The 22,890-nt window shown below is 32.2% G+C and overlaps 2 protein-coding genes across 9 annotated transcripts; one reads left to right on the top strand and one right to left on the bottom strand.

The window, feature by feature from the left end:
* Positions 1-81: 81 nt before the first annotated feature.
* On the bottom strand, positions 82-2,025 carry Myd88 (myeloid differentiation primary response protein MyD88). Its single transcript, XM_071999993.1, has 6 exons — positions 1,692-2,025; positions 1,399-1,595; positions 1,208-1,303; positions 1,000-1,127; positions 767-935; positions 82-688 (listed from the first exon to the last, which is right to left on the bottom strand). Exons 1-6 carry the CDS (start codon positions 1,805-1,807, stop codon positions 105-107), a joined length of 1,290 nt encoding a protein of 429 aa, XP_071856094.1. The 5' UTR covers positions 1,808-2,025; the 3' UTR covers positions 82-104.
* A 321-nt stretch (positions 2,026-2,346) lies between these two features.
* Positions 2,347-22,845, top strand: Clip-190 (Cytoplasmic linker protein 190). 8 transcript variants are annotated; one of them, XM_071999981.1, is made up of 22 exons: positions 2,347-2,495; positions 3,110-3,252; positions 8,839-8,907; positions 9,922-10,074; positions 10,147-10,344; positions 11,968-12,169; positions 13,051-13,270; positions 14,439-14,483; positions 15,529-15,669; positions 15,747-15,911; positions 16,502-16,522; positions 17,365-17,545; positions 17,613-18,284; positions 18,367-18,485; positions 18,549-18,861; positions 18,932-19,083; positions 19,162-20,840; positions 20,910-21,000; positions 21,079-21,109; positions 21,187-21,361; positions 21,432-21,610; positions 21,889-22,845. In XM_071999981.1, the coding sequence occupies exons 2-22, from the start codon at positions 3,141-3,143 to the stop codon at positions 21,933-21,935; spliced, it is 4,965 nt and encodes a 1,654-aa protein (XP_071856082.1). In that variant the 5' UTR covers positions 2,347-2,495; positions 3,110-3,140; the 3' UTR covers positions 21,936-22,845. The 8 variants fall into 8 exon arrangements, with proteins under 8 accessions (XP_071856082.1, XP_071856083.1, XP_071856084.1 ...); XM_071999982.1 differs by lacking the exon at positions 8,839-8,907; XM_071999983.1 differs by lacking the exons at positions 2,347-2,495; positions 3,110-3,252 and adding an exon at positions 3,787-3,922.
* Positions 22,846-22,890: the final 45 nt, after the last annotated feature.

Here is a 22,890-nt window from a genome sequence, read left to right as displayed (position 1 = left end):
AAAGACTTAACAAGTATATACTTCATTATTACTAAATATAATATAATTACATAAATTTTGTTTTTCATATATTAAACAGATGTACATTAATAAGATATGTTCTTTTATGATTTAACAAGTATCTTTCTTAACTGCACTTTTTTAACAAATTTATTTATAAATTTTATTTTATTCTTTTTTTCTATTGACTCTGTTGATGTACTCAATGTATTCAGATCCCCGATAGATGGTAAACTAATAGTCTCTGAGATTGGTACATACTCCTTTCTATTATTTTCTTTTTTAGACCACTGTATTTTCTTTTTTGTCCATTGTAAAAAATTATCTTTCGAATTATCATTATCTTCCAACTTATGAACACTGTCAAATTCAGGAATGTTTGGATTCTCTTTTATATTAAGCAGTTCTTTATTATTTTGTAAGTGAGGTTTTTGTACTTCAAAAGATTCTTTTGTACTTTCTTTATCTTTTTTACTTTCATTATTCGCATCAAAGTTGCTGGAATCTTTCACAGGAACAATGTTGGTATTTTCTTCTACTTTATTTACAACTTGTACAGAGTCCCTTAATTTTCCCCAGAAGTCATACAAACCCACTCTGTTATAATCTAATACAAACATATATTGTAGCTGTGGTGGCAATTTGCATTTTTCATACAAACATGGTATAACTTTCCTTTGTCGTTTGTCTGATTAGAATAAATAGTATAATATGAGATTCAAATCATACAATCTACATTATTTAATGAATTGATATAAAAACTTACCAATGCCTAATGCTTGAGCATAACTCAAAAAGAATTTGTTTGCTGGACTTTTTAAAAAATTGTTTGATATTAGAACAATTAGTCTATTACAGCGTTCTGCTATCAAAGTCATTACGGCTTCATGTTCGAATGTAACTCCAGCAATTAAATCACGATCTTTTACACAAAGCTGAAAGACATTTTATTTATATTTTATTATTTTTTCATACACGATATTAGTTTTATCTCTTTACCTTCAAGTTATATTTATTTTCCAATTTTTCCAACATTTCAGTGGCCCAATTAACATCTTCATCAGCATACAATAAGAAAGCATCGTAATATTGATTTTTTAATCCTTGTCTTAGTCTATGAATGTCATCTGTTAAAAAATAATATATTTATCTAGTAACTTTTGAGTACTTTACCTAACTGTATCACATTATACTATATATTACTTGCCTATAGTAAGAATTTTTTCATCAATGTCATTTGAAATTACTTCAGCCGATATCCGAGACCTTTGCAATTGTTCTAGGTATTTTTCACCATCTTTCTCTGTAATATTAATATAATACGAAAAAAAGAAATTTAGATTTAAAGCCAAATACATATGTAACAAAATATAATCACATATTATAATTGGTACAAACCAAAAAGTTTTGATGTATCATCTAAGATATCCCATCGTTCAATTTCTTCCAACGCAGTCTGTAAATCCTTCAGCGTAACATCTTTTTCTTGCTGTTGCCAAGCTGTTAAAATATACGCAGTTGGATCTGGATGCGACGTCAATAGTGGTATTATTTCTCCACTTAATTTGCAAACGTGTGCGAGGCCTCTCCAATCTCTGAGAAATTGATAAAAATTGTTAACTATTAAGAGTTAACACAGAAAAACTGAAACTTTGAAAAAGAGTTTATCAGATTAACAAAATCTGAATTACCTTGGTAATCCATTTTCAGAAGGCAAAATTTTCGGAGGATTTAATAATGACGAAATAACACATTTACTTTGGACGGATAAAGAAACAAGTGGTACAGCTGATAATTCAACCGTCATTTTTTATGTTTTAGGTTATGTTAACCTAACCTCAAAACTGATTTCTAAGAATCAGTCTCAGCGAAAGTGTCTCAAACCTGTTTATGTGATTGTACCGTTAAACGTAACTCTTCAATCACCAATTGAAGTTTGACGTTTGATAAAATCAAAGAAATTTATTTAAATATCAGACATTTTGTCACATTAATTTTAGAAAAATTTGGTTATTATATCGAAAGCTTTAAATTAATATTCAAATCTTTATTTAATATAAAAATATATTTCTTTATTGCTTTATGAAAACCGCAAACAGTAATAATACAGTAATGAAACTTGAAAACGTTGTTGTTTGCAAATAGAAAAAGATAGTGAATAAAGGTGATAATCAATCGTAAAAAACATTTATAAGAAAGATTATAAAATATATGTTAATTATGTAAAAAAGATCGGACAGTGTACGAGAGAGATTTATCGATATAAATAATTACATTTAAATACAAGGAATATTGACAGAAAGTTACAAATTAATTCGCCAGCAGACCGTGACAGCGCTTCTGGCGTCAGTAATTGTCACTTTTCCGTTGACCGTCGTGTGAATTTGTGCGAATATTTCGCGGTGCTTGTTCGTGAATATAGTGATGTTTTAATTGTTGCTTGTAAAATATGTTAATTGATTGTGCCCAAAAACATCACGTCATATTTAAGTAAGGTACGACGTCTGTTCTTTTTTCTTCTTAAACAATGAACTTTCATCTCAATGAGGTTAACTTTCCGTTTGACATTTTTTTAACGTTATAATATCCGTTTTCAAATGAAATTCATATTTTAACATGTTTTATTTTTATATGTGAAGGTAATAGATCGTATTTTTATGTTTTTTAACAAGTGTCAAACATTTGTCATAATTATTACGTATTTTACTTAAGTGCGTGCGCAATTCAAGTTTTTGATTTCGACATCAACGTACTTTAATGACTTCTCGATTATGATTTTTGAATTTTGAATGCGATACGAATGTATTTTCTTTCGGAAAATCAATGTAAAATTAAATATAAATAAAGAATTGAAAGGCAATTAAGATGATTTAAGATTATTTTCATATTTATAACTAAAATTATTCTGTTATATATAGTATTGAATCCTGTAATTCGTAAAAAATTTTACCATTGATATTTTGTATACCATAATATTTATATACTACTGTTACTCTACTAATATTCTATTAAAATATAGCAATGTATATCTATATTTTAGAATCTTTATTTTTTTATGTATGTTATACTTTTTCTTCAATTTTATTAACCCTTCATTTGCATGTTTCAGTGTTATATAACAGTGAGTGTATACATAAAAGATGACTGATCCAAAACCATCAGGAATAAGACCACCCTCAAAAATTGGTCGACCATGTAGCAATTTACCACCAAGACCAGCTGTTCCACCATCACCTCCAAGACCATCAATGAGTGAGTCTTCTGCAAATTTATTTATTATATTACACTGTATATGCATGTTTTAGAAAGATTATATGATTTTATCCAATATTTTATTAGCTTAAGTGTCCAATATACCTTGTCTCTTACATGTAAAACATTACTTAATTTGAAGAAAATTTTTAAATATTTCAAGAAGCAACATATTTTAATTGTATGCATAATGTATGAACAGGTTATAGAAATTCACTTGATAACATAATATCACCTGGAGATAGTATCTAATTATACAAATCTCCTTGAACTTTTCATAATCATTATATTATATGACTTGTATCATTTAGAATACAAATATTGTTTATTCTCTTATTTTATGTTCATAATGTTCTTTATAAGTAGAGCAAGTAGAAAAGTCGATGTGGACATTTGTATTTATAGTCTATAATGGCAATAATTATAAAATCGACTTGAATTAATATGAATAACGAATCGTCGAATGTGATTCGTACTCAGCACACGTGTATATTAGTCGAGGAAACGATACAAATAAAGGGCGCCGTTAATTCCCCACGCCGCATAAACGAGTACGCCCACGAGACCCTGAGACGTGCGTGAACGAATGCTTTTACAAGCCCGACTTCTCGAACTTCTCGCGAGTCGTTCTTCCACCTCTCAACGCAACACATCTCGTCCGAGCGATCTGGTAAATATACCGATTTCTCATTAACAAACACTAAGATCGTTATCGAGTACCGTGAGCACTTTGTTTCGTCGAAGAGATCTGTTGGAACGGTAAAGTGAATTCTACTTGATTTTAATGTTACTAATTAAACGATAGACATTAATTAATTTGCTTTTTTCAATTAATTCGGTCGTGTTTGATAGACTTTTTCTTTAAATTTTTAATGGATATTTTTATGAGATTCTCTGTTAGGATCTGTTGGGGTTGATTTTAATTAAGCCTTTATTCGCTGTTCTCCATTCATTTCAGAAACTCTATTTGTTTTTGAAAGTTGTAGAGAATATTTCAGACATATTCTTATTCTACTTTATAGCTCTATCAATCAATCAATTAAATCAATCAGTCAATTAAATTAACTATACTGAGATGCAAAATCTTTATTTCTGTGAGTATTCTCCATTTTAAATCACCAAATGTCTCAGCCTTAAATTCTCATTTAAACTATTAAATAACATACATGTTTGAATCCTCAACTAAATTACCAAATGTCCTACATATCTCTTATTTCTCAGAAGTGCATCGCATAAATCATTATATACCTACAGATTTGCTTTAGAACTCTCAGATTCTCTCAGATTAAGCTCTATATTATCAAGTGATTTCCTCAAGAATCCAGATCATCCCTTGGCTTCTCCGAGTATCGCTTCAGCTCAAATATCATCACCACCTTTACAACCCCTAAAGACCTCTGAAGCACCAGTTACTTCAACCTTAAAACCTTTCTTACAAGGGTATCCATTGATGATCAAAGACCAAACCTTGATGTTGTTCTAGAATAGTCGCGCAAGCGGCAAGATTCAGATAGTCTGTTCGATTATTCACGGGCGGGCGGAGCGGAAAGAGACGCTAGCCTCGTACAAAAGCGCCTGGTCTCGCATCGAGGGCAGCTATCTTGCCTTATTGGTTCATCCAGTGGCTCGGTTGTACCGCAGCTAGGAAGGGACTCGCAACGCGTGCAGTCGGTGCAATCATCGTCGCATGACGCACATTGCGTTATGCAATCCGCGTGTGTTTATTGTACGCTCAATTTCCAACCGTACGTTTCGTCTTTCCTCCCACGTGCTTGCCACGCTTTCCATTTCGGGCAGGGATTTTCACGGCGTCCACCTTGCAGCTATGATCGGTCGTAAGCGTAGCGCCGCTTTGGCTCGGGTTTCGCAACGCGATAGAAAAGCTCAAGGTAACAATGTGAATTTGCAAATTGACATCGAAACGTAGACGTGGATCTGATTTCCTGGTATCTGATATTCATCATTAAAGAGATTCTTTGTTAATAAAGGAGGAGGAAAACAAGATTGAGCGCGCTTTGATGTCCTTCGAATTGTATATTTTTATTGGAGTTACCTAAGAGAACATGATAATAACGTATGGCGTTTGAGATAGAGGATAGTTCATTCAGGGTTTGAACAAATTTGGAATGTTCTATTAGAATTTAAAAAACTGAGAACGTTATAGTATGGATGATTCCCCTTTACCGGAAACCTAAAGAACTGAAAATAGCCTTATTAATTTGAATAGGAGAAAAATCGGTGTTTTCTATGTATTAACCCTTTAACGATCGAAAGGCCGCCAGTTAAGGCCTCAAGTTATCTTTTGTCATCCGCTCATTCTCTCACAATTTATTGCAGATATTAGTATGGCAAAGGTTAACAGTTGATGTTTCATGTATGATCACATCAAGAATTCATCCCCATTGCTATTAATTATCTTCAATGTAGATCATTCAGATCATTACCTGTCTGATACCTAATGTCTCTTTCTACTTGTGGTTCACGGTGATCAATATTCATAAAATTCTTTGGTCGAGTAGTTATCGTACGATACCAGATACCAACGTTGCAAACACGTCATACAAATGTTTACACGTGTTTTTTTTTCTCCAGATCCCATTAGCATTCCTTCATAGGTCATGCTTAGTTTTTTAAAGTGACAATCTTTCGTTCTGACGTAATCATGGTTTCATGATGTTCAATAATACCGCGTGGCACCATCGACTAAATATGGTGGACGAGACCGAGGATGTTACTTGTTTTAGACCTCTTTGATATTCATACCGGCAGTGGCAACCGGTTTTGAGATCAATTCACGAATTTCATCCACCAGCTTGTTGGCGCCAGCAACACAACACGGTGAATCGCATTCATTATCTCCTTTAATGGCTACACATCGCTCGTTAATCAGGTGTAGAATATAATTTCTTGCATGCATTACCAATACTCTCTTAAATAATTTCATTACACTTAAAGTCTAGGTACACCTCATTGGGTTGGAACTAAGTTTCTTTCCTTTAAATGCAAAGCATTTTATACGTAATATAGGAGGGTTTGCGTAAAAATTGTCTATTCTATAATCTTCCATAATAATGTTAGAAGGATTTTCAACTGTATACATTATTATCTATTCTTTTAAATAGGAGCTACAAATTTTAGGTTTCATAATATTTAAACTTGTGAAATTATAGAAAAATCTGTTTATATGAATTCCCAATTTCCATTTAGAATTCATCTCCAAGATATCTAAAAGTGGAATTTCTAGAATATCTAGCATAAAGTTTCTTAAACAGGAACCGTAGCGTGTAGATTTCATTTTTACGATATTTAATCTTCTGAAAATATTGAAAAACTTTTTTACGACCTTTCACAATTTTCATTAGAATTCGTCTCTAACAAATCAATCATGATCTAAAATTCAAATTTCCAGAAAAATGCAACTTTTTCAAAGCTGCCAACCGCAGCTTCAAGCTCTACAACGAATACATCGTTCGATATTATTCAACAGAGCATGTACGCAAGAAAAATTGGATGCATCAGCGAGTGACTCGTTGAGCGTGATTGAAAATCGAATCGGTCACAGAGGTTGTGAAGATCGCGTTACACGGGATGTTCATTAGATCAGATTCCAGGAACAAATTGCCACCTGACCTTAATAGTAATCGAATCGGTACTACTATTAATCTTGTTTACACATGGATCGTCTCCTTACATTCATGCGGAACCGAAGTATCTTGGATCGTATGACTATTTGTACAGATCTAATCACAAAGCACAGCACGTGTCAGCCGGTCAAAGAGCTTGACACTATACAAAGTTTATTTTGGTAGCATCTTGTCTGCTATATTTGTCACTAGAAGTAAATTAAAATAAGGCTACTGCTTTATATAGCCATTTCATTATATGTAGGATTTACCTGAACTTAATTGGTCATCGGACTTGCATGGTTTCTTCTCTGTACTTTTTTTCTGAATGACTCACGTGTGACGACTCGAAGCGTTAGATAATGATGCATCAATCTTTATATAGTATGTATTTGGAAAGTAGAACTGCGTCGTAATCTTTTATGGTCGATTTTTAAAGGATTTGGCCGATTTATACTTCGGTAGTATGGTATTCATCTTGGATTAGTTATCATTGTAATACAGTAATTCTAATTATCTTACGATATATCTTATACGATTTATCTTATAATATTGTTACAAATCGGCTAGTTACTATTGCAATGCAATAATTCTAATTATCTTGCAATATAATATTGTAACAATTATCACTATATAGGTTTCCTTTACTATTGAATATGAATTTTAATTTATATTATTTTAAATTCTATATTTTTCACAAATTTATTGCAATGAAGAAATTTGGAAAGGATTTCTAGAAATCTTATTTTATCGTTTCTTTCAGCTTCTTTTACTATTTATTTATTCATTTCCCTAATTCTAAAATTCATCCTATTTATATTCATTTTTCTTATCATACGGAAGATTGTACAATCTTCGTACATTGTAAGTATTATGTCCGAAAAATCTCATAGGGAAAATTATCTTTAACCGTATCGTGCATGCATGATCCAATGTTCGATAGTTTCGCTCTAATCGCGAATTGATCTCGTACAACAGAGGCTTCTACCCACGCGACCGACCTACTACCACCGGCTCGCCCACAGATCGCTCATGAATAGTTAATTAAATCGCGAATCGCGACATTTTTCTCTAGTTTTTTACTACAAGAGATCGTGAGCTACGAGATAACACGCCCGACCTACGTTGTAATTAAATTATTGTCGAGACAGCTACGATACATATTTCTTTTTTCATTCTATCTTCTTCCAATGACTGAATAATTTATATCGAAATAAATAGCGTGAAATTGCCCAAAAAATTAATGAAGAGGAATATTTTAAAAATTCTGAAGTATCAAAACGAAGTTAAAACAGCAAAGTAGAGATATTGCAAGAACCTACGATATACGATTGAATAGTGAAAGGATAATATTCGAGTACTCGATATAACCAAATTGTACGTAATTAAAATTTGTTAACAACTTTCCTGTTGATTAATTTATTCAATATTTACTAAATATTCAATTACTGAAATTCGAATACACGGATATATGTTTTCAATTATTTCAAACTATATTTTTATTATATCTAAATATCAACTTGAAATATATTTACTTGCACATTCATTAAACTCTTAAATACAAAATTTTACAGCATCATCATCGATCGATTTGTACTTGAACACGCCTCGTTGATCCCTGTTTTACATAACTTTACGCTTAATAACTTGGCCCATAGGAAATGAACTTCCTGTCTTACGTATCAGCAAAGTGCAATTAAAAAAAAAAACGTATTACGATTTGTGTTATCATGCGTAGCACATGATACGAATCTTGATCTTCCACTACGCAATGTGACGTCCATTATATCCACTTTAGTATTATAATTTTTTTTTTCCTTTTTGTAAATGGTATTTTGTGGCGTTCAACTCTTTGACGGAGTTGAAGACCAAACGAAGATAAACGAAGCTTGTTTGTCCCGTGAAAGCATGCTTTTTGTTTCGTTTGATTTGCATTGTTCTGCGTTGTTTTGCATGACCACAGACCAGATGGATCATCTCTGGGAAACGCATGGCCGTCGATTAAGCGAGGCTGGCCTGCGCAGAGGATCAGGTAGGTGCTTTGTTATTTTTTTTCTATTTTTTCTTCTTCCAGTTTTTTATGTTTTTGTTACAGTGAATGCAAAAAATAATCGTTAAATTTTTAGAGACTTAAATGATAAGATATTAACCCTGCCATGTTCTTTGGTCACTTTTTATCCAATCGCATTTCCCTATCAACAAATTATAATATTTATTAAAGTATTTAATACGAAAAATATAATAAGAAATAATTGAGTGCACCGCAGTGCAAAAAGAGTAGTGAATTTCGTATGACTTCATTCTTGCATCGACTGCGATAGAATTTCTGTTATCTTGGCATTCGTCCAGAAACTGTGATTCTCGCAGTACTTAAATCAACACACCCGTGACCTCAGATTCTTTTAGACCTGACTAATCTTTCTGAAAATGAGCGATTATTCTCGCATCGGTCCGCGATAACGATTACATACAATTACATCGTTTTTCCTGTGAATTTGTGTAGCTTTTGTTGCGTGTATGCCTGATACCTAATACGAACGAACTCTATAGCCGATACTAACGTAAAAATTAAAAGAAAAAGGAATATTTCACCGACAGGAATCTTTGCCATCATTATTAAAAAGAAGCGCTCGAATTAAAAACTCCGCTCAACGAGTTTATCTTTCCCTCTAAAGTAATAAAGGGAGTTAATTAAATAAGAAAAAAAAGGATATTTCTGATCAAAAATTCCATTCGACGAGTTTACCTTCTTTCCCTAAATAAAATAAGAATAAAGAAGGGAACTCGTATTTAACGAGTTTATCTTCCTTTCTAAAATAAATCGAAAAGAAAGTACTCGAACGAAAAACTGCGTTTCTAAAATATCGAATCGAGAAAAATTATAGCAGAAGGAAAGGCTCGATTTAGAGAATCCACTCAACGAACCTATTTTCCTCCCTGAAATAACAAATTAAAAGAGAAAAGAATACACGCTCGAACAAAAAACTCTAACGAAGCAAAGCAACTCAGCAGCGCAATTAAACACGCTTAATTCCACCCTGATTAGATAACAGCGTGGTTCTGACGGAGGACACGGACAGCTTCATAATAGGAGATCGAGTATGGGTCGGTGGCACGAAACCAGGCTCCATTGCTTATATCGGCGAAACTCAATTTGCCCCTGGAGATTGGGCTGGAGTGGTACTGGACGAACCTATTGGTAAGCTCTAATCGTCATTCTCGAGGAGGAAATCATCTTCGATGAAAATTAACGAACGAGTGGACGCTTCAGGCAAGAACGATGGATCCGTGGCTGGCAGTCGGTACTTCCAATGCGAACCAAAGCGAGGAATATTCTCTCGATTGACCAGACTGACCAGAGCACCGTTGACCGATATCATCACTGCATCATCACCGATACAAAAGACACCTACGTCGCCAAGTGACAGCGCGAAAGGAAGCCTAAGCAAATCCATGTCTCCGTCTCTAAGTAAGGAACGCTGCAAGAGATATTCTCCTCGTCCGTAGTGTGCTTGAACTTTCTGTTTGAGAACGCTTGGAACGAGAGCCGTGCAAGAAGAATCTGAAAGAATTTGTTTCTTTTCTTTTTCCTCTTTTGGGTGTCTCCTTTCGTTAGAATCGTAGAATAGAAAAGAATTGTTCGTTTGCTGTTCGAGAATTTTGTAGGTTTAAGATGTACATTATAGAGTATCGTATAAATTGTACAGTATAAGTTGTATTAGGTTGCTGCATAAGTTATATCTGCCAGAGTAGATGTTGCAGAAATCCGATGTACGAAATTGATCTACGTGGATCTTTCGTGATGCATCTTTTATAAAGATCATTGAATTTATCGTATGTTGCATCTTAACGAGCTCAAAATTGTTTATTCGTTTCCGTGGTTGAAAATGATGAAAATTTCTTGCTACCAGATTTGTCATCATACAACTTGAACGTTCTTTATTGCTTTTATTTTCCAGTTACTTTATTATAAGTTTGTTATTTCATTGATATCGCGTATGCCTTATAATGTAAAATTCTAAATCAGATGATATATATCGGTTAAAATTTTTCAACAAATGTAACGATTGGGTGTTCTAATATTTATGGTAGACAGTGTACATGTATGGAATTGTCATATTTATTATAACATTGATTGCTGCCTATTTATGTAAATCAAGAACCAGACAAAATTTATGCAACAACCTATTATTTGACAATCGTTGATTATTTCAGGATCGTTTAGGTAAGGAAATGGTCTCTGCAAAATTCTCTGTTAAATTATTTATGCTTTTCTGAGTGGACGTCCAGTTGCACGCTGTACAGCTTAAAGTTGCACCATGTAGACTGTTTTATTGTTGTGTCTAATACATAGCATGCTGTATAATATTCCCTGTTCTGTAGCGTTATCACCTAAACATTTAAAATTTTTAATCTCTCCAAATAGAACGACGTACTACTGTCTCCTCCATTATGCATTGTAGCGTAGTCTAGGTTTTTCGATATCCGATTATTTATGTAATTAATTCTCCACGCAACGAGTTTTGTCTGTTTAATAAATAAATTTGGATATCGCTTCCTCACTTTCTTATCGTCGATTAAATTGTAAAAATTGTAAACGTAGAAACAGTGCATTTTTGGATTAACCTTCAACTAAGATTTAGATTTAAACGATCCTTACACATATATTATTTCTTTAAAAAAATTCCTCGCCATCAAATTCTCAATGTTTACAGATTTTAATTAAATTGTCTGTAAAACTGTTAACGAGTTTCTTTTTCATTTGTGTTCCTTATTTCATCGTTATTACTACTAATATTAGAAATATTTTAACATTCATATATTTATTCTATATCTTTTTAAAAACATCTTAAGTTCAAAATACTCGTGGTAGCATAGCTATATGAACCTTACACTCATTAGGAATCTCGTTTCTAACTGTAGTTGAGGGTTAATTCCAATCACCAGTATCTGAAACAAAGATACTGACAAGGACTGATAATTGAGTGACAAAGTGGTTTTACGTAATCTTACCTTAATGTTTTATGCATGTATCCTTCTACTCTAAAAAAATTCATCTATTATAAGAAACGTATTGTAACTCGTCACGCAGACGCATCAACGACGAGTCTATCGTCCACGGTGTCGCAGAGGGATCTCAGGATAGGTGACAGGGTAATAGTATCGTCCAGTCAAGGCAGCAAAACCGGTGTCCTCAGGTACATCGGCATCACAGAGTTTGCACTTGGCGAATGGTGCGGTGTGGAACTAGATGAGCCGATTGGAAAGAACGATGGTTCCGTCAACGACAAGAGGTCTGCATCGATATTCGAAATTTATAGTCTGGACCAAAAATTTCAGTCGCCCAACATCGCTTCCCTAATCAATGCGTGACGGATTTTTCCCCATTTTAACAATTTTTTATGCCCCGGAGAGATATGTATCAGTCTTTACATTTTTATTCTTATCCGTCTGATTCATTTTGTTATTTAACATTTACGCATTTCTCGCGATTCCCTTGTTAACTTGCAACGTGTTTGTCGAAGAAAATTAGACAAATTATTTTATTACTTTGGTGCTTGAATCTAAGAGAAAAAAAACTTTTCTATTATCTTCTTGGATTCTTTGGACTTTTTATTATCTTTCTTTTGTTTTTAGATTTTGTCTTTGTTGAATTCTTTTATTTTTTGATATATCTTATCAGCGAAATATATTTTTTAATACCTCTGCAAGTCTAATCTATGATAAATAAAGCAGAGGAACGATACTTTGACTTTGAGCTGTAGAAATGTCTAATTCAGATCATAATAGGGCACAGGTATTCGCAGCGTGGGAGTAGCGTTTTGTTCGATCAAGCTTCTCCCTAGATTCTGCAACTTCGAATTAATTAACTCGATTCGATCACGCCAATGACTGTATTTATAACTTCGATTGCATACAAATGTAAACGGATAACGACGACAGCCTTGACATTTATTACCACTATTCTCTTTTACTCTTGAAAAACGATCAGAAAAAAGATCAGACTAAATTTCCATTAGTTCCATTAATTATATAACAAAATGAATCACACGTCAACAGAGAAATCTCCGTGTTACTTAGAAAGAGGATAAAGTTTAAGAAAAAACAATATAAAAAAATTAATTAGCTCCTGCTTCCTGCCTCTGCTTTGCTAATCAGTTTAGCATTCATTCAGGTACTTCGAGTGTCGACCTAAATACGGTCTCTTCGCACCCGCGCACAAGGTCAGCCGGTCGCCGTCCAGCAAAAGGTCATCGTGCATAGTGCACAAGCCAACTGGCGCCGCCCTGAACACGTCCCTGAGGAAGACCGGTTCCAGAGAGTCATTGCTCTCGATGTCGAGCATCGTCAGCACCGCGAGCACAGCCACCAAGGCTGGTGCCAGCGCCGCGAGGGTAAGATTCACGGTGCCAGAGTGAGGAAGATCGCCTGCAGCTTGTACCTTCTCTGCAGAATGCAGATTTCTGACTGTCCAATTTATTTGCCACTCCACTCGAACAATCAGGGGATTAAAAGAATAGATTTCTCATTTGGAACGATGATCGCGGATTTTCATACATTTGTGAGAAATTTGAAAACGCGTAAATGCGCAGAATGTGCGTATACGATATCTAGAGTACAAACTTTCTACTTAGGTTCCATTCCTTAATAAAATTTGAATCTGTATGAATATCCGCAGTCTATGTATTACGAACGCGTTAATGTTCAAAAATTTAGGATCATGCACCATTTTGTAATTATATGTAATTGAAATTGTCATTACTATATGAACACACATCTGGCTGTTTTGTTATATATTCTATGTATTTCTAAAATTTTGAATCTTTACAAAAAAGAAAAGAAAAAAAAAAAAACAAGAAAGGAATAAAATTTTACTTTGGTGGTCCTGCAAAGATAAAAAAAGAAACTCGAACAGATGGTGGCAATGGCCTTAAAATTTTGGAAAACGTGTATTTGCTTTGGTACCTTAAGATTTGTACCTTAAGATTCAAAGTATTAGATACGCTTTCTTGTAGAATAAATAATTCTCTGATTATTCCAAGGAGTACAATGAACGCGTTTCTGCTAGTTTGTACGAATAAAGCATCACCTCCTTTAAACCTGCTTTGAAACGCGTTTGCGAGTGAAATTGCGAGTTGTTAGCTTGTTAGTCCTATAGTGACGTTGTTAGATTGATATAGACACACATACACACACACACATATATATATATCTGTATGTGTATGTGTGTTACATTTGTTATCGTTGCTGTTGTTTTTGTTAATAACATTGTCGATCGTTAGAGATTAGTTTAAGTCGAACTTAATTTACGATCCAAAGAGATGTCCAGTATTCCTAATCTTTGGGCGTATTTAACTTTATAGAACGCTTAAAAAAAAGTCATATATTCGTACAGTATTCTTTTCACAGAGTCTTTATATATTTTTTTTTTATCGAGAGAAAAATGATATATATATATTTATTTATTGGAAGAAGAAGTAAATAAGAGGTAGGAGTTAAGCGGTTTAACTGTATGGCTGTTGCATGATATATTTTTGTTTTTTGTTGCATCTATAATTCCAGCGGCCTGGTTTTCGCACCTCAACACCTGCACGAATCACCCTGCAGGTGAGATTATGATCTAACATTTATTTCGGTTACTTATCAATACCCTTTTTAATTAGAAGTATAATAGATGATATTCTTCATACACTGCACACAATAGAAATACATTAACAAACGTATTGTGACTATGTATTTGCATAATTTCAGATATAATCAGTATGATTTGAAAGTTAAGATTTGTCATGTTGATTCATTTAGAATTTAGAATATTATAGTGCGTTACCACTAGTTGTATAATACATAATAAGTAGCTTACAAAAGTATTTTGATACTTGTATGTGATGTTAATAAAATCATCCGTCCATTCCTCTTAATCTCCTTAAAAATCTCATTCCCACCTGGATGAGTATATACTTCTCTAGTAAATTAATTTTTTTTTTTTTTACTTTATTTGTTTAAACTGAACGAAAGCATTCTAAGTTACCATTATTGTGAAATTTATCTTCAATCATTTATTTCGCTGCCATTTGTGATGCGACTCGTATTTATTTAATTAAACGTCATCAAATCAAGTGTGTAATAAATAATTCAACCTGCTCGGTTTACACGCTTTTGAGATTCGTGTTGAGGATAAAGTATTCAACGTGTATTTATCGTTAGCGACACAATGTCCTCGTTGTTGTATGCAGCGATAATTATGTATATTTAAGTTGCAAATTCTGTATCTGTGTAACGCTATGCGGTTTGCATTTTTATCGTGCAAACTTAGTTTGCTTTTCACGCATTCATCAAAAACCGGTTCTCGAGTAACGTAAGAATGGTGACAAAAATCTGCCAAGATAAAGAGCACACTATGAATAGAATAAACATGGTCTTTGCATAATTACATAGACACACAGTTTTGATGGCAATAATTAAATATTTGCTTCTGTTATGATCAACATAGAAAGTGTTATTATGATATAAACTCGCGCGATTATGATATGAATTTCTTGATTAAATATGTATTGTAATGCTGCATTGAGAAATCCTTTCAATAGAGCATTCCTAATAAATATTTAAATGATATTTGCAATTTTTTTTTTATACATATCTCCACCATTTTTAGGAAACGTTAAAGGAGAAACAACAGGAGATCGAGATTCTCCGGAAAGAACGAGATTTAGAACGTGAACGAATTACGAAAGCCGCAAATCAAGCAGATCAGGCAGAACAGTCGCTTATTTCAGTAGTAAAAGAATATGAGCAGGTTGTAGTATTATCATGCGTAGTTTATTTAATCGTTTAATATTATGACGATATTGAAAAGTGTCATTTCAATTTTAGTATCGCGAGAAAATGCAAAAAACCGTTACTGACGCGGAGGTTGCGTTTTCAAAATTACTCGAAGAGAAAAATGCACTTGCTTTACAATTGGAGGAAGAGAAGAGGAAGTGTGAAGATCTCCTGTTTCGTTTCGAGGAAGAATCGGTTAACAAGGATGATATTCAGGTACACATCTTAACTGTATACAGTTTTTATTCCAGACATAAAACGATATATATTAAAATATATTAATTTAATATGAGATATATCGTAAGGTAAGTGTGGACATTTATAGGAAGAATTTTAGAAATAGCTTTTAAACGAACGACAAAACACGAGGTGGAATAGAAAAACATGTTCATGGTTTTTATATTTTTTCTTGTTTCACTTTGTTTTGCCAAATTTCTACTTCTGTTCTGAGATGTTTAACTATACATCGATTGCTTGGCAAAATTTCAAAGAATCACAGAATATTAAAATTAGGGACTAGATTAACATGCTTTTCCTAGCATTAGGAGCTTGTAGATAAAATGGTGATGGGCAAAGCTAGTATATACATGGTATATACATATGTAACTCGATTCAAAACGATAAAGTGTTAAAAAATCCCCCCCCCCCCCGCCTTAAATCATTCGTAAGCAATATAATTAAAACTTTGGAAAGTTATTTAAGTTTAAAAAGATAATTTACCAAAAATAAAAGATTTCGTATGGTATATGACAAAAGCTTGTTTCTAGGCTATGGGTTAACGTAAAAAACTTATCGTTTATTTTCAGAAAGAAAGAAGTGAGCAATGTGTGAGTATCCGATGGCAGCCATTTGGGATAAAGGAGGGGTTGATGCTGTTTTTCTGCACTGCTTCTCTTACCATCACTGTAGTCATATCGTTTAGCATTTCATCACAAGTTTGTCAAAATGATATGTGATGTCGCAGTATCTCTTCGATGCTTTCCCCAATTAATTAATTCTAAATCTTCGTTGACATTAAATATTAGAGTTGAAATTATACTAGCACTATTTGATGCTCGTATGTAAATTACTTAGGGTATATAAAAGAAAAAGACGAAAGAAAGGATTATAGATTGAAGAAGATAAATTTGTATTATGTAATGAATAGAGTTTTATCTAATCGTTACATACAATCCGTTAGAAAGGTGCGGGATTAACATGCTTTACGGTGCACTATGAACATAATTGCTATTTTCAGTATTGCTTTTTTTCACGCCAAATTTGCGCTTTTCATATGAATCAATTATTAATACGTAGTAAATAATTAAGTCATCGTACGATAAATTTAAGAATCAATGTAATTCTTTTTTATTTATTTATTTGTTACTCTATTTATTTAATTATTATCTATTTATTTCATATTTTGTTTATCATACTGTGTTAAATTTGTATATTTTTGATTCCATTATGTTACACACGGTTATATATTGTTATTCTGCAAAATCAAATAATATGTCTTACACTTGTTGAAGCATACAAAAAATAATTATATTTTGTATTTTATTGCACTCTCGCCTAAACCAACTTCATCGATAGAAAATTGATATTGTATACCTTAATGCACTTTGTGTTAGTTAATGTCTGTTTAGATTGATTTATTATTATACTAAACAAGTACGTTTGTGGTTAGGTGATAAATACTGTAAATGAAAGTAAGATCAAAGATCTTGAAAAGCTGTTGCTGGAAGAAAGAGAACGTGTCGGTCAACTTGAACGTGATAGCATCAAATTATTCGAAACGGAAGAAGAACTGGCTCGTCTTCGCAATGAAGTCTCAAATGTTACTGCTCAAGAAACGCTGCAACTCGAAGGTACTTTGGGAAAGGATTTTATCGTGTACTATTTTGTACAATTTATTTTAATCACGAATTGATTTAGACTTACAGAGTCGTAATAAAATTTTGGAGGAAAGTAGAAATAATCTTGAGAATGAGGTGCAAGAGAAAAGAATACTTATAGAGCAGTATATAAATCAAATAACTCAATTGGAATCAAAATTGAAAGAAAATCAACAAGAAAGCGCGGTTCATAAAGAATCAGAGACAAGTTTGCGGATAGAAATAGAACGTGCGACGAAAGATTTGGAGAAAAAGAATACGTTGATAGAAGATATGAAAAAGGAATTTGAACACAGTACAAATACTTTGAAAGAGCAGTTGCAAAAAGCTACAGAAACGATAGAAAATATTAAAAAGGAAAGTACAAGTGAAAAGGAATTATTAAAGTCAAAGTATGATAAGATAGTCGAAGAGAAGGAAAATCTTTTGAAAGCAAAAACAGAAGAATTAGAACTACAATCAAAAAAACAGTTAGAAGTACAAAATGTTGCATTGGAGAATCTTAAGACTGAGAATATGAAGCAAATTAGCAAACTTTCAGAGTCTTTCAATGAACAATTGAATATGAAAGACTCGAAGATTAAAGAAGTTTCTACTAAGCTTGATCAAAAAATATCTGAGACTGAAAAACTGATGGTTGAACTATCCACGCAAATTGATATAAATAAGAAGAAAGATGAAGAATTATCTGTTGCTTTAAAGAAACTGGAAGGTATGTTCATAATACAAGATATCTAAGTACCAAACTAAAAGAATTTGTAATCTTAACTTATATTACTTAAATTAATTTACAGAACTAAACGAAAAGCTCAAGTTAATGGAAGAAAAGAATTGTTTGCTTTCTAAACAAATCCAAGAGTACGAAAAAATTGCTGATGATAGTTTTAAAATAGTCCAGGAAAAGCAGAAGTTGGTAAGTACTTCTTTCTATAAATATTATGTTCTACTACTAAATGTAATTTTTTTACTACTTTAGGAACACGATATCGCTTCCTTAATGGCTACCGAGGCCAATTCCTCAGTCCAGTTGAAGAAATTAAGCGAAGAGTTGAAAGTGAAAGAAAAGGAACTATCAGAACTTCGTTCAACAACTGCAGCTGAAATAGAAGAATTAACTAAACGTTATCAGGGTCAGATTGAAGAGAAAGCAAAATGTATAGAAGAAGCAAATGCTTATATATCTCAGAAATCATTATTACTCAGTAAATTAGAAAATGATGTCCTTGAATTGAAGTCGATTCTTGCCAATAAAGATGAAGAAATAAAAAATCTCACACAAAAGACTTTAGGTAAAACATATAAATATCAAATTTCAGTAATTGTATCACTAAATTAAGATTATTGTCGTCTATGTTTCAGATTTACAAAATGCACTTACTTTATCGGAACAAGCTAAGACAAATCTGGAGAATGAATTCCAAGGACTTCAAAGCAATATAGAACAATTAAATCAACAAGTTGCTGGTACAGAAAATAAACTGTCGCAAGTCACTTCTCAAAAGGAAAAATTGGTAAATAGTTACTTTATTTAAAGTTTAAAAGATGTAATTTTTAGATGTAAAATATTTAATTATTCGTTTTGTATTTAGGAAGCTGATATTGCAAATTTGATAAATACTTCTGCTGATTCATCGGAGCAACTTAAGAAATACAACGAGGATTTACGATCAAAAGAAAAAGAACTTGATGAATTTAAAGATAAAGCATTCAAGAATGAAACTATACTCAAATCATTAGAGTTGAAGTTGATTAATATCGAAACAGAATTAAACAAAGCTAATACATTAATTCAAGAACAACGCTCAGAATTAGAAAATAATAAATCTGAATTGGAAAAAGAGAAGAAATTGAATGTGGAGTTATCTAGCAAAATAAAAGGATTTGAAACAGAAAATGTAGAACTTGAAAAACAAATAAAAGAAAATGATTACATTAAAGAAGAACTTAAAGAAAGAACTCAGGAATCATTGAATCTTTCGAATGAACTAAAAAATAACAAAGAGGAAATTCTTAATCTACAAAAACAACATGAAACTTTAAAAAATTCACATAAAGAGGAGGTGTCTTCTCTTCAGAAAGTGATTGATAACATAAAGGCGGAATTAACTACTTCTCAAGAGACAACAAGGGCTTTGCAGAAGATCAAATCTAAGTTAGAAGCTAATCAAAGTGCCAATCGTTGGACAATTGAAGAATTAACAGAAAAACTCGAAGCTGAAGCAACAAACCGTGCGAAATTAGAATCATTAATGACAGAAAAAGATTCTAATCTGCATGAGTTACAAAAAAAATATGAAGAATTACAGAAAGCGAATGAAGCTTTGATAGCTAATCAAGAAGCCACTGACAAAAATCTTACTACATCGTTAGATAATATGTCCAGTGAAGTAAAAGAATTGAGGGATAAACTTGATGTTGCTGCAGAAACGATTAAAGTCAAAGAAGATGCTCTTGTACAAATGAAAAAGGAAACTGAACAAACTGAAGCACAAATTTTGAAGCTTAATGACACTGTTGCGTCTATTCAAAGGGAACAAACGGAGAATGTAGAGGAAATGAAAAAATTACAAGAAACGCTATCAAAGAAGGAAAAGGAAATATCTAACATCACGGAAACAAAAATTTCTTTAGAAAATAATCTAAAATCTGTAGAATTAAAATTAGAAGAAAATATAAAAACGTTAGAATCACAGTTGAAGACTGTACAAAATGAACTAGATGTAAAAAATAACATGCTTCAGGAATCAGAACATATAATAAAAGAATTGAAAAGCTCCAAAGAAGAATCTGTGATGAAATTACAAAATACTTTAGAATGTGAAATGAAAGCTAAACAAACTGAGCTTGAATTTGCAATGCAGAAAAATTCTGAATTACAAAAACATCAACAATCGCTTCAAGATACGATAGAAAAACAAGTTAATGATTTGAATAACAAAGAAGTAACAATCGATAAATTAACAGCACAAATTAAAGCCTTAGAAGATGCACAAATGACAAAATTAAAAATGGATGAACAGATGCAAAATGAAGAAGTTAAACTTATGCAAAGTAAACTAAGTGAGGCGATTAAAGAAAATAGAAATCTAGTTGACAGTAAGGAATCTCTTGAAAGATTACTTGTAGAACAGAAAAAGAAGATTGAGATGTTAACAAATACCATACAAACTAAAGAAAAAGAAACCGAGAAAAATATTCAAAATTTGGTAGAAAAATTAAACCTTGTATCCACGGAATCTGCACAGTTAAAAGAAGCACAAAGTAATTTGTAGGTACACAGAAAATAGTTTCATACTTTTCTAATAATTCACACGTTTATATGGACTTTACATTTCAGGGAAAGAGAAAATAAACAAATTACTGCTAAATGGACAGAAGCAACGAGTCAATTAAAACTTACTCGTGAAAACATAAAGAATAATTACGATGTAAGTACTTGATTTTCAATTTATTTAATTTGCTGCAAATACATATATATTATATATAGATTTTCATTTATATTATAGGCAGCAGGAGGTGATATGAAACAACATATGGGTAAAATTTATTTAAGATTAATTAATCTTCTTTGTTGATTTTTCAATTCTATTGTAAAGCTAAATTATTAATTTCAGTTGATAAAGATATTGATATGATAAAGTTAAAAGAGGAATATGAAACAGCAAAAAGTCAAATAGATTTCTTAAATTCTGTAATAGTGGAAATGCAACGTAAAAACGAAGCTTTACTATGTAAAGTTGAAGTTCTTGAAATAGGAGTACCTGCCAATGAAGCTGATGAGTATACCAAGTTCGTAATATTTAATTTTTAAATAAGCCTATGTTATAACAATGATATGACATCCATTAATTAATTCTAGAACCACATTAGAAAAACGAATGGCTGCGCCACGTATGTTCTGTGATATTTGTGAACAATTTGATTTACACGAAACGGAAGATTGCCCACGACAAGCTCAAGACTTTCTAGACACGGAAAAGGTTGTAAAGACCCCGAAGAAAACATCGGTGGAAAGACCGTACTGCGAAAACTGCGAAAGTAAGAATTTATTCTTCAAAACTTTACAAATTGTAATTTTCTCTATATCCATCTATAATATTCTTTTTCCTAGGAACAAAAGCAAGCGTTTAAAATTCTCTTTTAAATGACTTCTTTAATTCCTAGAAAATATTATTTAAAAACTGGACAAATACCTTAACACAGACTAATACAACGTTTTCATTTTAAGTATACACTGAATATTTCACACTAATCCGTCTAACAATTTTTCGTATTTCTATCCAATTCCATTTACGATTGTTTTACCTGTTTTACAGTGTTTGGACATGATACTCGTGATTGTGATGATGCCGAAACCTTTTAATGGCGTGTTGTCATTTGTTGACCTATTTCATTGCTTCTCAAAGATCTTAGATGCAAAAGAAAAGACCTGTTAAAATTTTTGCAGAGTATATTTTTATATAAAAGAATTTAATGCTACAATTTTGTGCATGTCTTCCTGCATAGGAATATGCGTGTCCATTCAAAATACATCGACAATTCGATGAGAAATGTGTGCTCCTCGTGTTAAATTTATGATTTGAAAGTCTATATATGTTCACCAGAATGTTTTTCTGTATACATTCGTTGCGCTTCCACGTGATTGTTAAAGTACAAAGTCATATACCAGTTCTATTACCATTTACGACTAAGTTATTTTATGATACATTGCTGAATTATATTATAGAATGGGAGCATAGTTTATTATTTGTATAATGAACAGTTAAACGTGTACCATGCGAAACTTCGAACGTCAAGAAACGTTCGAAAGACAAATGTAATTATGTACATACTAGTTATTTATGTCAACCTGTAACTATATTTAATAATTTATTTAGTATCAAAAAACGTCACACATTTAATAATAGTTCCTTTAATTGACAAATTCAATGATCGAGCCATTAGAATTAGTTTACAGTGTTTCTTCACAATGTCTCAGAACTTATATCAACATGATTGGTAGTACATTTTTCTGAAAAAAGTTTGTACTGAAATATAATGAAAGTAAGTATTTATTATTTTGTATGTATGTTTTTCTTTGCCATTAATCTTTGTACAAAATTCGTTTCAGCAGAATTGTACTACTATAACTTACCGTTGTCTTGCCTTTTAACTTTAAGCTTTAATACAGGGTTGATATCTTGTCTCAAATCTGAATCTTGTCATGAAATGTACATTTAATAAATTATAACTAAACTTTGTAGTTAAAAAAGAATAAAATTGTAAGAGACTGATCTTAGCATTTTGCATAAATTTATTTAAATTACACAGCAATTACT

Source organism: Bombus fervidus, chromosome 3 (assembly GCF_041682495.2).
Source record: "Bombus fervidus isolate BK054 chromosome 3, iyBomFerv1, whole genome shotgun sequence".
Lineage (NCBI taxonomy): Eukaryota > Metazoa > Arthropoda > Insecta > Hymenoptera > Apidae > Bombus > Bombus fervidus.
The sequence above is the reverse complement of the archived record's forward strand: the minus strand, read 5'-3'. Positions and strand labels throughout refer to the sequence as shown.

Coding starts and splice junctions, on each gene's coding strand:
- Myd88 (XM_071999993.1), bottom strand. CDS start 1,807: ATGACGGTTGAATTATCAGCTGTACCACTTGTTTCTTTATCCGTCCAA. Junction 1,304..1,398: donor TGATACATCAAAACTTTTTG/GTTTGTACCAAT, acceptor TTAATATTACAG/AGAAAGATGGTGAAAAATAC. Junction 936..999: donor AAAATAAATATAACTTGAAG/GTAAAGAGATAA, acceptor AATGTCTTTCAG/CTTTGTGTAAAAGATCGTGA.
- Clip-190 (XM_071999975.1), top strand. CDS start 4,940: ATGACGCACATTGCGTTATGCAATCCGCGTGTGTTTATTGTACGCTCA. Junction 17,546..17,612: donor AGAAACGCTGCAACTCGAAG/GTACTTTGGGAA, acceptor GAATTGATTTAG/ACTTACAGAGTCGTAATAAA. Junction 18,486..18,548: donor TCCAGGAAAAGCAGAAGTTG/GTAAGTACTTCT, acceptor TTACTACTTTAG/GAACACGATATCGCTTCCTT.